General features: G+C 49.5%; 1 protein-coding gene across 4 annotated transcripts in view; it reads right to left on the bottom strand.

Moving 5' to 3' along the window:
* DVL3 (dishevelled segment polarity protein 3) overlaps positions 1 to 15058 on the bottom strand; it is a 33758-nt gene extending 18700 nt beyond the window's left edge. For all 4 annotated transcript variants that reach the window (XM_077785710.1, XM_077785711.1, XM_077785712.1 and 1 more), the window contains exon 1: positions 14829 to 15058. In XM_077785710.1, the coding sequence (XP_077641836.1) occupies positions 14829 to 14995 (167 nt within the window). In that variant the 5' untranslated portion in view covers positions 14996 to 15058. The remainder of the gene's footprint in view (positions 1 to 14828) is intronic.
* Positions 15059 to 17882: the final 2824 nt, after the last annotated feature.

Raw genomic sequence — 17882 nt, 5'->3', positions numbered from 1 at the left:
GGGTTGGGGACCTCTCTAGCATGTTGGACAGCTTGATGGCCAGGATGAAAAACAGGGGACGTACAAAGACTGAGAAGACAACTGAGCAATGTTAGTAGAGCAGATGAAAAAAGTAAGAGGTCTGCTAAATTGTTAAGAGGAAAAACTTTTACAGAGCAGCAACGTTCTTTCCAACAGTGCAAAGCCCAGAAATTAAATTATAAACAATCTTCTCTTACAACATTCCCGAAGTGCACAATTAGGTTGGTCATTCCTGTAACCTTAACAGTCCCCATCTCCTACAGCTCACAAAGAAAGGAAAAAAAAAACCTAAAAAACAAAAAAAAAAAAAAAAACCATCAGGAAACACTTCTACCCAACAGCAAAAGCTTCAGGGATTTACACACTAGAAATGTGATCTCATTTTCAAGACCTCTAGTACACTCCCCTTAGGGTAGGGATGTCTCGCTTCCAATAGATTGTACAGATTAATAATGCTGTATAGCAAAAGGGAGCACCTTCATATTTTACTACCCAAATATGAGCAGCTCCTGGCTCCAGAGAAAAATCCTCTTTTCTTCTGTAAGATAATGCTGAAGCTACAGGGATGAGCTCTACAGCCATTTCACCAGATTAGAAAACTGGACAGGGCAATTCTCTAAGAGTGTTGGGATTTCAGTTGGGAAATATGTGCCTGTTAGATTAAGCCCAGATATGATATGTGTATTTCCCAAGGGGATAAAATTCACCCAAGTACTAGAGACCCAACCAAAGAATATACATGGCAGTGATCACATGTGTATTGGCGAGACCTCGGGCTTTGCAGGCAAACAGGATGACTCAAACAGGATTAGAGGATTTGAGCTGTCTGTCTCTGTAAGCTAATGCACTCCTTGGTCTCCCTAACTGTATTTTCACCTCCTGTGCAAAGAAGAGGAGTACAGATTGCATTACACTGGGGTGAGAAGGGCTCTCTGACCATAAACAGACTGTCACTCTCACATTTAATTCCCCTTCCAAGTCCCCAGACAGGGTGTTCCGCACTGCTCCTCTATGCTGCAGCACAAGGCAAAGGTAAAAGGGGAAATGCAGATTTGTCGATGGTTTCATTCTCAGACCTGCTGTCCCGTCTGTCCCTGCACCCCCTGTAAACATGAACTCCTTTGCATACATGGTGTGCTTTTCAAGACTCAAGAAGCACAAATCATCTGTTAGCAGCTGTCCTACCACCAAAACAGTAACACACCTCTGCACTTGTGCAGGAATGGCCACCCCTGCCTTCCTAACAAGTCCAGGGAGCATCACAAGGAGTCCTCAAAGGTCATTCCATTTCAAGCTATACCTGCACTCTCAAGAGCAGGCTCTTTCATTTTTAGAGAATGGTGTGAGTTGGAAAGGACCTTAGAGATCATTTAGTCCCAGTCCCCCTGCTATGGGCCTAGAGCCTCCCTCAAGCATGTTCACTTTGCTGCCCCCACAGCTTCCTTATGCACCATCCCCAGCTTTCTGTGCTTTCCCTCCATGATCAGTCAGGCAAGGGCTGAACAGACATCCAAGATGCCAACTGTTTTCCCTGAGAAGCCCTCATCAACACATTTGCAATCACTCCACCAGACAAACACCAGAACAAGCAGAGCCCCTAAGTCTGGGCAACGCTTGGCTCCAGCTGGACCTGTGCTCAGTTCTACAGGTATTACTGTGTGGGAGATGACAGAGATCAGACCTCCTGTTCACCCAGTCCAAAGACTGGAAAAGGAATGGCATTTAGGAAGGAGCCACCCAGGCTCAGAGGCGTGCCCAGGAGCAGTACTTATCAAAGCAAAGCTACAGACTGATTTCACGGTGAGTGCAGAGCCCTGGCGGCCCCTCCCACCTTGATCCCAGAGTGACCATCTGGCTGCAGCCCTGCTCTGCAAACAAGCCCGACAGGCCTGTTCTGCACCGACTGAGCGGCAGCAGGAAGCTGCACGGGGACTGCAGGAGGCACCTCCACGCTAATTAATCCTGCCCTGCCCAAGCGATGCTTCCAACCTCGATGCTTCCAACCTCCGCAAGGACATTTTCAGACATCATCAAAGAGAGCATTCTGCAGGCCCCCGAAGGTTCAGTGACACTTTCAGTCTCTTTGAATTGGAAATCAGGACAAACGGGAACTTCCAGTAGAAGCCAAGTCAGGTTCTTCATGCTGCCAGCTCAGTCTCAGCTCCTCAGTAACTAAAAGCTTGACTAAAGATACAACACAACACAAAGATACAAGACAAGTGCAGGGACTCACTGTGAGAAAAAAAGATTTGAGGTTAAACATCTGCAGAAATGACCTTTAGGGAATGGAGACAATTCCACACACATAGTAACAGTGGCCAAAAGCTGGGCTTGTATTCAGGGTGGGAGAGGAAACAGGCCCAAAGAGGCCCGAGTCAGAGATGTATACGAGACATAAATGTGTATGAGGGTAAAATCCTGATGTGGTTGCTGTGGTTCACACTAATGTCAGACAGCAAGTGCACCGGGGTAGGGAGGCTTGGTGTGCTGTGACACTTAGCTCCATCTGGACACGAACAACAGGAAGAGCCCACAAGGCAGAGCTGCAAAACAACAATTCCTGCCGACAGAGGGAAAGGGAGAAAGGTGAAAATAGTGCAGAGGTGGACAAAGGGTTTATCTGGCTACTGCTGGTCACAAAACGCATAGGACAACACCAGCTTATCAAGAAGCTTGTGAATGAGGTGTTTGGGCCCCACAGTGAGCTCCTTGCACCTCCCATGAGTGAGAAATCACTCCCAGCTTTCTAGGCTGGCTAGAAAAGCAACAGCCTCCCCTACAATGTTCAGGGACTTCACACTGGTTAAGACAACTGTAAGGAGCTGCAAAGAGCCCCAAGGGCTGCTGGGGGGACAGGGTGAGGTTTGCACATACACCACAACCAAGGCAGAAGGCCGTGATGCCTGTGAAGGCTCTGCATGCACCATGAAGAATGCAAGACCAGGCCTTCTTTTTCTGGCCCTCAGCTGAGGGACACCAAGTCAATCCTGCTTTTTCTAACAGCAAGAGAGGCTCCTGCCAAGAAAGCGCTGCTGCTGTGGAATGTGCTGGGCCAGCAGTACAGCTCATTCCTGGAAAAGCATCAACTCAGCAGGAGACCAAGGAGAGGAGAAGAGGGGGAAACTGGGAAGAGGGGGAGGGTGGGAAACAAAGTCTGAAAGCTTAGACTTCCACACCTGGGGAAGCACAGAGCAGTCTGCTCACTAGCACCTCCTCATCACGGGCTGCCAGCACAACAGCCCTGCCCAGAACCAGCCCTATGCTCTAGGAGCACCCTTCTGCCAGGCTGATACCTCCAGAGCAGATCTGGGACCACACAGACCAAGGCAGATGTCTGTGGGGAAGAGGAGCACGGTTCATTTCCCCCCATCATGTTAATAATTCATTTAATTTAATGACAGATCTCCATAAGGAGATGACAAAGCAGGCTCCACATGTGTTCTGTCCTCAAGATACTGACCAGCTCACATTACTCTCTCCTTGCATAAACAATTTTGCAAGAGTCTCTCCAGGAAACCGACTCAACCTCCTACCCGATGGGAAGGGGTCTTGAAGCATGACAGGCTGTAGATGGCTGCACCTACTCTGCACATCCAGCTGGGCTGCCATCAGCAACAGCTCTGCCAACTGGGTCTGTAAGACATACAGAGAACCCCCATAAAACCAACAGGCTGTTAATAAAGCTCACAACAAACTTTCACCACAAAACATTTGCCAAAGACAATGAAAAGGACTCACGCAAAGAAGAGTCACAACAGCTGCATGGTGGCAAAGACAGAACTCTGTCCCAGATCACAAGCTATGGCACAACTCTGAAAAATGGGCAAACAATTATACTACATCGCTCCAGTCCTAAATTGCAGGAGGCAGAAGAGAACATGAGGGGTCTGAACACTCATAACAATTTTTTCTAACCATTGCTAGGCCAGGGACACTTAATTGTTTTTCTTCATCATCTGCTTCTGACAGTGTCATGCAGTGGATCGTACAAAAAATTCATTGTATTAAAAAAAACAGCAAATAGATCATGTTTTAGTAGCCTTTAATATACTTCATCAGTTTCACTAACACTAGTCTTATTTACCAAACTCTATTCAAGACACAGGGCCAAACCCTTGAATACAACAAGTAACCTACCAAGCATCCTTCACCAGGCCAGCCAGGCTTGCCCTCCAGCCAACAACCCAGTAAGCATGAAAATACTGTTCAACTTCTGGAAGAAAGATACAAGAAAGGTGCTCAAGTCCCAACCAAATCAATCGTGCTGGCACACAACCTTCTCAATTAGAGGTCCAGAAAGCAGATGAAAGCCATACAGTAGGACCCAATACAACACTGTAAATTAAAAGTCTTCACAGTTGCCATGTACAGAATTCAGTTCAGGTCCTACCAGGATTCACCTTTACACCAGGAATCATCTTCCTTTTCAACAAGAGGGTACATTTCCCCTTAGTTTAGAAGAGGACAGTGTTTTGGATCACTGTAGCACCAGGTCCAACTGCTGCTTTTCTTTGACACTGTGAACTCCTGGACCTGACCCTGCCACATACTATGCAAAACCTTCCATCAGCTGTCTCTGACAACTGCACCAAAGGTTGGGTAATGACCATTGACCTCCAGAAATCACCATCTTATGACATGGAATGTTTCTCTTGTGGAGGGTCTCAAAGCCACAACTGCCAACTCCTAGGTCCTTCAAGGACAGAAGAGTGCAGGGGAAGGGTGCACAACCTGTCTACAAGTCTGTAAATATCCCATGAACTGGTCATTCTACACATTAGCTATTCCCAAAGGCAGTCCAGAAATACTCATCACATGTTATTACTGCAATAGGGCCATTTCCTGTGTCTGTGGATCTGCTGGTAAGTCAAGTTACAAGACCACTCTGATTTTGAGCTACCTAATTATCTGCAAAACTGACAGCAAGCTCCCTTGAAGCATCTCTCCTGTAAGCTACATGTAGAGTGACCACAAACACTTCGCACCAACACCATGTGTTGATCAACCAGGAGCACAGCTGGACCCTACAGTCAACATGGCCAGACACAGACCCAACCTCACATCTACAAACCCTTCTACATGGCACAGCTAAGTCAGACCCAGCTCCAACATCATGCACACTGCCAGAGATATTACACACCTTGTGTTAGTTTGCAACTGCCTCAGGGAAACCCAGAGTTTACCCTAAACTGATGCAGATGTTGACATCCTCAAAGTCCCCTGACACTTCCAGGATGACTAGACAAGGAATAGCCTTAAAGAGTTTTCCCAAGTCAAACTTTTTGGCCCCAGCTGAAACAACACATTTTTAATCTAGAAGAAAAATCCACCTCACAAAACCACCTCTGGGACCTAAAGGTGCATTTACCAGCTCTAGGTCTAAGGCAGGTTTGCCATAAGGGACTCAGCTCTGCAGCCAGAACCATGAAAATCCACCCTTCTCAGAGTCACAAAAAGCAGTAAGAAAACTCAAATGAACACAGTGCAAGAGCAAGATTTCATGCATTGAGGCCCTGTATGGATTTTTCAGCATGGCATAGCCCGATCTGGGCCCACGGGCAGTCTCTGTGTGAATGGCACTAACATACTGGTTGAGCTAGGCAGGGCTGAATGAACTGGGACAGCTGGTTAGCTGTATGCAAACACAAGTATGGAGTTTGCATATCCATCACAGCTTCTGGAAGAAGCTTCAGTTTGAGAAGCTGCTGCTCCCTGGGGCCAACCAGGTAACAGCTATTGGCACTGCAACAACTTTCTCCCTGCCCTGATGGCATCAGGCCACCAAGACAAGGTTGTCACCTGCTGCTGACACTGCTCTGGCTGTCAACAACAACAGCATAGCACAATGCAGTGTACAGGGGACAACCTACTTGCTTGCAGGTCATGAGACACAAAAAGACCATGAGTAGGTAGTCAGAGTAATGCTGAGGGAAAGAGTTGAAGCCCAGACAGGAGCAGGTTACTGTGCTAACACCAGCTTCCCTGGTATAATAATCCATGCAGAGCCAAAGCTCCTGAAACACAGACCCCTCTGGCAGACTCTTGCTGTCCCCAGAACCAGCCTGTAGCCACCAGCAAACAAGGAAAAGGCCACAAACTCTGTTACCAGACCCAGAATTTCCAGCCTATCACAGAGACAGCTGCCAGTGATCAGAGGGGCCACATAGCAAATCAATTCCTCTCCAAACCCTAGGGACAGGTCAAAAACCAGCAGATGAAAGACCTTCCCACACAGCAGCCAGTGACAGCTCTTCCAGAAACAGAGCTTTGCTCCAAGACATGTGAGGAAGCCTTTCACACTTCAGCTTCTGTCTTCAGCCAGGACCCGAAGGACAGACTCCCACTGCAGCAACTCAGTCCCTGCTCACACTGCACCCTCTTTTACTCCAGCTTTAACATCCTAACAAATTTTAGCCAGCAAGACACAAGGACAAGTACCCCAGTGAGGTGATAATCACCACAAAGGATTTAGTGGAACAGGGTACCCAAATGCTGCTTCTGCTACCTTCCATAGCTAGCTGTGACTGAAAAAACAATGTCTCTGGCATGTCACCTTTAATAAATACCGGATACAGTCCCAACCCTCCACTGCGATACAGAATTACACAGCACAGGAAGGTCAGCGCCAGGCATCTCTGCCTGCCAAAGCCTCCCAAGAGTTCCAGCCCATTCCTGGATGGGTTTAATATTAGTGCTACAGTAGTAACAACATAGTAATGGAAACAAGTGAAACCAAGAGCTTTGGGACTCAGGGAAACACTAATGCTTCAGCTCTGCGAGCTAATGCAGTCCTCAGAGACCACAGCCCAAAAGCTCACACTCTCTCCTAAGGCCACCATGGCATTACACAGATAAGCACATGGACAAAGCAGACAAAGTCACAGAGATTAGACTAATTCCCCTATTTGTACCTTATTGAAACGCCTTCCAAGAAGCCTTTACAAAAGGATTTGGTCCAAAAATTTCCAACGGCAGCCACCAGCGGGATTAAGTTTTACTTAACTTGCCAGCTGCTGCCTTACAAGCCAGCACCAGCGGGACAAACAGTAACACAGCCACGTGGTGCCACATCCCCCTTCTGGAAAACAACAATCCATCCAGCACAGGTCAGAAGGGCAGGCTCTGAATAACAAACAAGGGATGGAGAGAGGAGGAAATCAATAGGAAACACCAAAAACACACAGCCCTGACTGCTGCTTCATCAGATGTGCAACACGATGCAAAGCTGGTGCAACATGAGGGCAATTTCCTGCAGACTCAGTATCTGCCGTGCTCTGCAAGCCCAGCTCCTCTTCATGGGCTTTTTCACAAATCAAATATCTTAAACCACAACATTATTCTACCTATTTGGGTGCAGTCAAGGGTGGAGAAGTAGCAATTCATTACAGCACGTACCCTCAGCTCAGAACAGTTCAGCAACTGCCATGCAGACATGGAAGAGGCTTCCCAGCCCTTTAAGTACACTGAGCTCAAAAAGGACTTCAGGAATTTCAACTATGCTCCCTACACCTCTACACAGACAGCTTTCAAGTCTAGATGAAGGGCCTGATGCCCACTCTGACAGAGGACTGAAGCCAAACCCATGTGTGCAGCAGAAAAGCTGCAGGGGAAACCAGATTTTCTTTGCTTATATTCACAAACCCTTCTTTCCTGAGCATCCCCACGTGTATAGTGATGGGTGGCAGCCTCCACCTTGAGGAATTCACACCTGCTAGGAGACTAGGTGAAGAAATCACAGGAGAAAGAAGCCAGGAGCATGATGGAGAAGAGGGACTTACTGAAAATTCAGTCCTCCAAGCACAATGACCTTGGGCTCATGGACCATCTACCTCCACCCCTGCATGCCAGCATCTCCCTTCTCAGAGTCCATTATGAAATGCAGCTCCCCCAGCAACATCCTGCTCTCACTGCAGCCATGTAGGAAGGAACATCACTGCTTACTACCACCCAGTACCCACCTTGTGGGTGAGCCAGTGTCTAAGATTTGGGAATGGCAAAGTTCTAGATGAAATTCTAGAGTTCACTTTAGAAAAAATATGTATCTCAGCAGGAACCAGAAAAATGACCAGAGGGGCCACAACTATCCTACCATAACAACAAGAAATGCTCAGGTTGTGACCCAAATTATGGTGGTTTATGAGCCATTTTTTATGGTGTTTTGCCATGACCTCCAAGGCTGAACCATGCTGGAGCACAGCTGTACCACAGCCAGGGCACACTGATTTACTTTGCAGCAATTTCTGAGACATCAAGGTAGGTTTTTGCTCTGTGCTGGAATTCAGAGGATCAGAGTCCTCCAGATGATTTCAGAATACTGAACTGCACCAAAACAGCTGCATTCACATGGTTGAGTAAAGGTTTCTTGACCTTTCTTTTTTTTTCAGAAATGACAAAAGAGGCTTAAAATTAAGAAGCATTCCCATCAAACACATAACTGAAAACAATGCCTCTCCAAGAAAAATGCTGGCTTCAACATGACACCATATTTTGGGAGAAAATACATTCAGTAAAAAAAAAAATTCTGACCAGTTCTGGCTGCAAACTAGTTCAATAGCTGTTGTAAAGCTTCATTGTTTGCACAGGACACACAAGGCCTTGGGGAAATTGGTCTGCAGCCTGATTTGGCTAACTTGGCTTTCCAAACACCACCCCTGGGCAAAGAAACCAGGCTGTGACTGCCATCCAATGTGGCCTTCAGAGCACAGTTCCAACCACAACTGAGAACACTGGACACCTACAGAGACAGTAATAGCTGAGTCTGAACAGCAGGACAACAGGGCCAGGCACATACAATACAATCCAGGGAAGCAGGGAATACTGTCCACTAACCATCTCCATCTTCACCTCAACCCTGGCACTGCTGTAGCCGCCACCACCACAACACTTGGAAAAAGCCTCCAGCAGCAGCTCCAGCCAGAATCAGCTCCAGTGTCCATGGGCCACCCCAAGCACAGGCAGCATTACAGGAACTCCCCAGCACAAATGCAGACAGTGGTTAGCAGCTCTCTGCCAAATCCTCAGCAGCTCAGGAGACAGAGGCACAGGCTGCAGTAACCTACATGTAAAATGTCTGAAGTAACTGCTGGTGGGCCCTTGCTAATCAGGGCAGCTCACCTCACAGCAGGCATGGAAACACATCCTCTGGAGCACAACAGATGGGGTGCTGTGGCCTTTCATGTGTAAACTGCTCCCCTCCACATGGAATGGACAGGGACTGACTAGAAACTGGAAAAAAGCGAAGGCCAATGTTGTCACTTAGACCACCACAAAGGATGTGCGCATGCAAGGGAGTTTTGTAGGCCCTTTCACTCACAAACTTCTTGCCAACCTCTCCCAGCATGAAATTCATGCTGACATGGAAGCAGTCTCCATCAGACACATGGGACAAGCAAAGGTCTTCTGGACACAGCAAAAGTTTCCAATTAAAAATAAATTTTAAAAAGTTCCCAAAATCAAAATAAAACAACTCCCCCAACACATGCTACAAAGAGCTAGCAGGAAACGCAGAGGCACCATGCCAGTGCTCACCACTGCTTGGAAACTGACACTACTTATTAAGTTTAGGATCCCTTCCCCAGCTCCCAGCATTTCCAGCCAGGACAGTCACCGCTGGTATCAATTTCAAAAAGACCCTGCAATAAAAATAAATCACTCAGCCTTTCAGAGAGCATCAACGCGTTTCCTCATGCACATGTGCAGAGATGAGGCCGCCAAATACCAATGGCATCTGACCCCTACACTGGGAATTCCCACAGCGCCCGCTTTGTTCTGCCTCCAGAGCACTGTCCTGATCACTGCCTCGTACCCAGCTTCGGAGAGCAGGTGATAATTAAGCAGGTCTGGATAAGATACTGGGCCAGTGATTAGCTGGATACCAATTTTCACTTCACAGCTGAGACCAAGGAATCACTCACCACAGCTGTGAAACTAAAATTGGAATGGAGACCTGCAAGAGGGAGAAACCAGCAGTGGCAGGAGGAGCAGCACCACCCCACCACTGTACCTCAGATCACTGGTGTTCTCCCAGCAATGCAGAACCTGGATGGGAGGGAGGAGTGGTCTCCTTGTAGAAGAATGGGGCCCTTCTGCTCTCCAGTCTAGAAGAGGGGAGGTGGCCAAGTAAAGATAAGTGAAATGATCACAAAAGTGATTTCTTCATGGGCAAAATAAATTCAAACTTTCAGGCAGTCCACAGTTTATGGAAAGACAAGGCAGAACTTTAGGCCAAGTGCTAAGGATTTACCTGGACACACAAACTGCACTCATTAAAATGCTCCGAAAAGTTTAGCTTAAACTTTAGCATGCCCCTGTGGGAACACATTTTGATCAATAGAAAATGAGCAGTATCACCAAAAAACAAAAAACTAATCAAAAGAAATCACATTTCAGCTGATATATGAATATTCTCAGAGTTGTACCAGATGAAAAAAACAAACAGTTCAGCTGAGGCAACGGGGCACAATACCTGGCTGGTGAGAAGTCCACGCTGCCCATGTACATTTCTCATGACGGACTTGGGTAGGAGACAACATTTCACATATGACTGAAGCCTATGTCCTGGCAAACTACAGACTACAGACCATCAGCATGGTTGTTCCCTTCCCAACTGCACAGGTGCCCAGAATTTACCATCCTGCTCTTGCAGCACCTTTACGGAACTGAGAGCTCTGTCATACTAAGAGACACACAAATGCTTGCCCAAGAAGCTCCCAGTGTCAAATGGACAAAAAAAAAGCACAGTTAGAAATTCCATTTTATTGATTAAGAAAAAACTAAAAAATTAAAAAGTCTGCTCAAAATCCCATGAAAAACCTGGGGGAGGTCTGATAGAGAATATGGATCTCTAAAGCAGTCACAGCACTTATCGAAGGTGCTCTCCTGCTGATCAGCGCACAGCTCTTACCTGTGAAACATTGAATGAAAAGATTCAAGCTGCAGGAAGAAACCTTCCCCCTCTAATGAGTGCAGTGTTAGCAGCCAAGGGTAGTTCCACGCTTCATGGTCAGAGCATCTCAGGTCCAAGAGGAGTCTACTACATCCATGCACTGCCACACTCACACCATCCATCAGCCAACCTTCATGTACCTCCATTTCTGGGATAAGCACCACACAAAGCCAACAAGGGCACAAATATCTGCACCCTGTTATGGACAGCTGCAGCCCACTGCATCAGGAAACAAAACCCTGCAGCCTTCCTGCTGCTCACAACTCCTCTCCCCAGGACCAGGTGCAGGAATTCTTCTCATTTCTTCTCTTTGCCACCCAGAAGTGACACCACTCTGGGGTCTTAATTATTTGAAGCTGAGCACTAACTCCTGCCATAGCCCGACAACTCCACAGCCACCCAGGGGAACCTCAGTTCACATTTCCAAGGAGATGTAAACACTGAAGCTGCTCCATCACAACTCTGATTCTCAGAGCAAACAAATATTAACAAGATAAACAAAAGAATGAAAAATCCCACACACCAAGACTGAGGCTGTAATACTGCTTTGGGGATGGGGTTAGCTGAAGGGAATACCAGACTGGAGATCCACAGCCTGGAAAAAAGGAGGAAGAGTGAGAAAGATTCAGACTGGGCTACAGAGGTGAGAGGAAACATTGGAGATTCTACTCCAGCTGGCTCTGGAAGGTGAGATGTCTGTGTTCCTAATAAGATGAGAAGAAAAGTTTGGTTTATGCCACAGGGATCCAGCAGAAGGTCCAAATCAGAACCATGGGAGCTGCAGGCCTCCTCCTCATTTATCAGCTGCCCTAAGGCCATCTACTTCTTCTCTCATTGAGGGGGCTTTAACCTGGGTCCTACTCCTGGACACTGCCCAGCTGACAGACACCAGCCCAGCACAAGCCAGACAGAAGGCACCCTGAGGGAATCCCCTCAGGGAAGGAGCTGAGAGGAATATATGTGTGAGAGAGAAATGCTTTTCCCTGTCACACAGCTTCTGAATGCCACCATTGTTAACCTCCAGTCTAGTTTTCACTAATTGCCCATGCATTTGCAGTCAAGCAGCCAAGGTGCCTCCTGCCCTTCTGTCTCTGATTCTCCCTGCAGGCCAATGGCTCACTTTCTCATGGACATCAATTACCAGGGATCATGAAACTTTGTGTGCTGCCCAGGGCTTCAGGGCTTCTCAGAGACAAGGCTGCAGCTGGACTGCTCTGCTTGTTCCCACCATGTTCCAGCCAACCACCAGCACATTCTTCAGCTCTCTGGAAAGCAGCAGAGACAGCTTTCCTGATGAAGCATCCATGGTGACAAAGGCTTGCTCTCTCTCTCACACCCCAGGCCTTGCACACACTGCTCCAACTGCTCAAGTTATATTGCCCAGGACTTCCCCAAGGAACAGGCTGCCTACACACAGCCCTGACCCCCTGTCAGCTGTGCCTTCCCTTCCAGAGTGGTTTACGCTTCCCAAAGAAATTAGCTGGGCTGGTCACAACAAAAATCTCATCCATACATTTCTGACGCAACTGATCTTGTGGTGTCTTCCTGAGTGACTTTCCCCTCTCCCTGCTATCACCCACTATAACTCCCTATGCTGCTTTACTGTTGAGTTTTGTTAATCTATCATCTAGCTCCTCTTGTAGAACCTTAAAGAGATAGAGGAGGATGAAAAAACACAGCACAAAACTTCACTGCCACCAGACCCCTCTTCCCAATGCAAGACGCTGCTATTTATTACTAAACTTTGTTTATAGTTGCACACTCTCCCACCCACATGGCAATGTTTCATTCAAGACAAGTTTGAATTCACTTCAAGAACAACATTTCAAAGGATCCCAAAGCATTTGTTTACAAACAGCATGCACAGAGAAGTCACTTCTCCCCCCAATGAACATGGTCCCCTCCGAGACAGGGAGAGGCAGCTGTTTCATAGCACCCAACGCTATAAAACAGCTGAGGGACAGGAAACGATCCACAGACAACTGATATTGCTGAGGAAATTTATGGAAAATGAAGGCTGGAGACTTCTATTTGCCAGGAGAGAATGGAGAAGCTTCTGAGAACTAAAGCTCTCCACTGGGTCAGGAGGAATTTAGGGAAGCAAAGCGTTTCAGACTGCGGTCAAAGGAGTGACTCCAAATTTCAAGCCTCATCTGAAAGCTGGCACCTCCCAAACTAACGGGAACCTGGGCACGGGGATAATTTGGCTGAGGAGGGGAGAGCACCCCCTGCTGAGGCAGCCACACAGATCTCATCCAAGTCCCAAACAGGCCAAGCCCTGTTCAACATGGGGTACAAGCCAAAATCACAGCCCAGAGAGGTATCTGGTGCAGTGAGAAGACACTGGGAAGAATATAAAACTGAAAACACTTTGCAATCCCAGCTCCATGCATAAGACCTACTCTAAACACCAGATCTTCAGAGGAGGAAGTATCACACCACTCCTTCAAACATCAAAGTGCTAGAAATGGTAAAGAGTCACATGTTGTAGAAACCAAGAGAATCCCAGGATGGAAAAAGAGTGGCTAAAGGAAAGTCAGATGTAGGAAATCTGGACAAAACAGAGTGAGGACAGAGGGTCTTACAGGGAGCTGGCTTCCCATGGTATTTGCTCCCCAGAACGTTAACCAACTTTATGCAGGTAGGAGACAGCAGGGGCTGCCCAGAAGATAAGCAAGTACAACATCCAAACAAGAGACAGAATATACCTCCTCACCTCCAATGAGTCACCTGCGATGGGAGGAACCAAAGGGCATCACAAAAGAAGTGATGGAAACACCACTGTTGGAAGAGAGTTGCCCTGCAGGAGATGGGATATAAGACAGGGCTGCACCCCTCTTCTATACCAGAGATGGAGCACGGGACATCTCACTTTGAGACTGGGACATGTACATGGGTACAGTGAGTCTTGTATACACCTCCTGCTCAGAGATGGGCAGCACATGGAGAGCTCTCACTCCTTCTTCATGGAGGTAGGGGAGGACAAAGCTGGCCTTCTCTACACATTCTTCCCAAAAATTAGACGCAGAGGACAAAGCTGACAAAATGGATGTCCCTCCCCAAAATGGATGGTAGGAAAACAAAACTGTCCCCAACTCCATTCCATGGAAAGGGCTGATGGAGGTGGCTCACCCTTCTGGAGGAGGGAGCAAGGGGCACTTTCCCTAGGCAGGCACAGTGGGAGATGCCCAGGCCCTTTTGGTGGGGAGTGACAGTCCTGAGCAGGATATAACCTGGGGATGCCATCCCCGACACCCCAGTGTGGGCTGCATGGGTGAGACCACCTCAGGCAAGGTGTTGGCCAAACATCCTGAGTACGGGAGGGAGTGACCCTCAGATGGGGATGATGGTCTTCTCCAAGGTGCCTCTGGCACCTGAAGCAGGGTATCACCAGCTCCCTCACTGAGGAGCTGGCATGGCGCAGCTTCCCCAGAGCAGATGCGGGATCCGAGGATGTGCGGCTGTCCCCGGAGGCAGCACCCAGGGACAACGAACCCCAGAGAATGTGCACGGGGGTATCACCTCCAGCCTCCCACAGGTGAGGTCCTGGGGTGCACGGAGGGCGCGTCCCTCCAGAGAGAGCCCAAGGGGGTCACCATCCCCATCCTCGCCAAGGAAAGGCAACGGGGATGGAAGATGGATCGGGATCACCGGCCCCGCGCCGGGCACGAGCGGCGCCTCCCCATCCCGGGGGTCCCGGCCCCGCCGTCCCGGGGCGCTGCCGGGGCCGAGGGGCAGCCAGCCCCAGCCCGGCCCCGCGAGGGCGGGAGCTCCCCGGCCACCCGCACTGCTCCCCGGGGAGGCCCGCGGGGCCCGGGCTCCACGCGTGGCCCCGGGGGACCGGGCCCGGGCCCGCGCTCACCCGAAGTCGTCGTCCATGGACTTGAAGTAGAACTTGTAGTTGGGGCGGTTGAGGAGCCCCTTGAAGTCGCCGAGGGTGACGCGCTCGGCCGGGATCGGCAGCTTCACCAGGTACGGCGTCTCCTGCTCGTCCAGGTGGTAAATGATCTTCGTCTCGGCCGCCGCCATGGCGCCCTGCCCGGCCGCCAGGCCCCCGCCTCTGCCTCCGCCGCCTCCGCCGCCCCGGCCCGGACCCCCGGTCCCGGCCCGGCCCCCGCCCGTGCCCCGGCCCGGCTGCGGCCTCCGCACGCCCGGTCCCCCCGCGCCCCTTGTTCTCCGGTCCCAGCGCCGCCCGGCTGCACGGCGCAGGCTCGGCCCGGCCGGCCCCGCCCCGCCCGCCGTCCCGGCCCCGCCGGAACCGGAACCGGCGCCCCGCGGGGCCGCGGCGCGGGAGCGGCCCCGGGAGCAGCGCGGACGGCACCGGGCTCAGCGGGCAGCCCGCGAGTTGGGGCCCAGAGCCCGCCACCGTGCCGGCCCGCCCGCTGCCCCCGAGCCGGATCCCCGCCGCTGGGACGGAGCCCCTACACACCCATCCAGCCCCGGTGCTGCCGTGCCCCGTGAGGGTGCACGGCCCCGGGACTGCCCACCTCCAGCCCCATCACCCCTGGGTGCGTTGGCATTTATACTTTACATCCACATCTTCCTATCCGCAGCCTGGTACTCCCCGTGCACCCACATTCCCAGTGCCAGCTGGGAATACACCTCTCCTAGGCTCCCCACCCTCATTCAGCTTTCACACCCCCTTTACACGCTCTGATGGTGCCTCACACACAGGGTCATTCCTGTGTCCCGCGACCTCCGATTCTGTCCACACCCCAGGCCTCCCCTTCTATCTCTGCAGCTCTGGTCCTTTATCACACACCTCTCAGCCTTCCCCATGCTCCTCTACAGCTATGTGCCCCATGAGTACAGCTTACAAAACATGAGGCATATCCATCTCTACACCATCCTCCCAGGTACAGACCCCTTTGAATTCTCCATACTGTCTCAGATGGCCACCACACACAGAGACTACCACACACCCCAGAGCTCCTCTCCAGCTAGGGCTTCCCTCTGAACCCCTTGTCACCATCCAACAACTAACCCCAGTGCCCAGACCTTTTCCTTACCAAGCAGACTCTTTCCTCTGCTCTTCATGAGAATCCTCTCTTCCATATACCATGGCTTCTTCAACTGGGCACCCTTTGGCTGTGTGGTTTCTTCCCATCCTGTCTCCCCAGACCCCAGCAAATTCTTACCTATAATCATCAGCACTGTGACCCCAGCCCCCAGGACTTGCCTCTGTTCCACATCAGTCTCAGGTTGTCTGGTTTCCACCCTGCACACCTTGCCAGCACCCAGCAGGCACCAAGGAACCATCTCCATCAGCAGTTTCCCAGAGTTGTGGCTAAGAGCAAAACTGGGGTGGATGGAGTTTTGGGAACACCCACCAACAGGAAGGGCAAGAACCGCCTTGCACCATCCTGGATTAGAAGGAACATGCAGAGGAAGCACCACACCACGGGCCTGCACAGGGCATGAGACAGGGCATGAGACTAGATCAGCCCTCAGACTAGACTCCCCTGCCGTAGGAAAAGGAGCCAGAGAGATCCTACAGGGAACAGAGCCAAGTTCCTCAGGCAGGCAGAGCTAAATAAGCCTTCTAATGCATTAAAGAGTCCTGCAGGCATTGCTAGTAATTACCTGGGCAGCACTGCTAGACTGGGGGAAGAACCTGACATTAAACTGAAAAAAGAATAAAAATTCAAGGGAAGTCCTCAGGTAAACAGAAGTTGTAAGAGGTCTGAGACTCTGATGTTTCCACATCAGCTCTTGGAAGATTGTAATTTCCTTATGCCCAGAGCTCTGTAGTAAAAGCTGGTGTACCTGGAATGAAGAATCCAGGTCAGGAATGGAAAAGTTTAGTTTGAATTGCTTCTTCCTGTGTCAACTCTGACAGAGCTAATCTTAAAGTCCTTTTGCAACACCTCCGTGCCCCAAAAGCAGGCACATATGAGAGAATCCTAGTGTGTACCTGGCAGGGCCACTGCCAGGTCTCATCCACCTCGCAGCACAGCCATGGGTGCACCTTGGAGCCTGTATTGTACACATCAGACACATTTGTTACCAAAAGGGCAATTTTTGGTACTGCCGAGCTCCCAAGGGAGCACATGCAGCTCAGGGGAGGGGTGCCACACCCCCAGGGTAGTAGTAGATGAAATCTCATTGCTACAGCTGCCTTTTCTTTTAAAACAGGCCAAGTGACTGAATAGCCTCAATGATAGATCAGTTTCACTGCTCACAGAGGCCTTGTGCTGTATGACTCACTGAATGGAAGTTAAGAACACAGTGCCAAAGAAATTAGCAGGAGGGGATTGTGCTGTGCACTCCAAGGTCCACAAGGAAGTTTCTGAACTGCCTGTTGGCTTATTTTTGCAATTATTGCAACTTAAAAATTGTAGCATCGATAACATTGCTTCTCCTTACAGAGTACAGGCTTCAGACATTTTAGTGCATCTTGGAACAGCCCAAAGCAGAGGCGGATGTACTTGAGTTCCATCACTTACACCTTTAAGCAAATCCAAATTATTATCTTCTTTTAAAAGGGTTACTATTGTTAACTGAAGTTGTAGGTTTGATAAAGGAACACCAGGTTCCTTCCTTCCTTCCTTCCATCCATCCATCCATCCACCCCTCCCTGTCAGATGGGAAGGCAGACAAGTTGATTATTATAGTCTTAGGAAAATAAAGTACTTAATTGCTTGCATTTCTCAGAGATGGGTAGCAATGATTCCACATTCAAGATTGCTCTCAAAGGCATTTCTAGTCTTCTAACCAAAGAACCATCTTGACTGAAGCAACAACAAAGCATCAAGCCCACCCTACACTTCAGCAATGGAATAAATGCTCCTTTAAAAAGTACAGCACGTATCAGTACATAAGGATGCTTCACCATGCCAGAACTCCACCTTGGAGAGTATCAAGTGTTCTAATTAGTTTTCTTTTTGCTACTCTATTCTTGGCATCTGTAAAACTA

Source organism: Lonchura striata, chromosome 10 (assembly GCF_046129695.1).
Source record: "Lonchura striata isolate bLonStr1 chromosome 10, bLonStr1.mat, whole genome shotgun sequence".
Classification (NCBI taxonomy): Eukaryota; Metazoa; Chordata; class Aves; order Passeriformes; family Estrildidae; genus Lonchura; species Lonchura striata.
The sequence above is the reverse complement of the archived record's forward strand: the minus strand, read 5'-3'. Positions and strand labels throughout refer to the sequence as shown.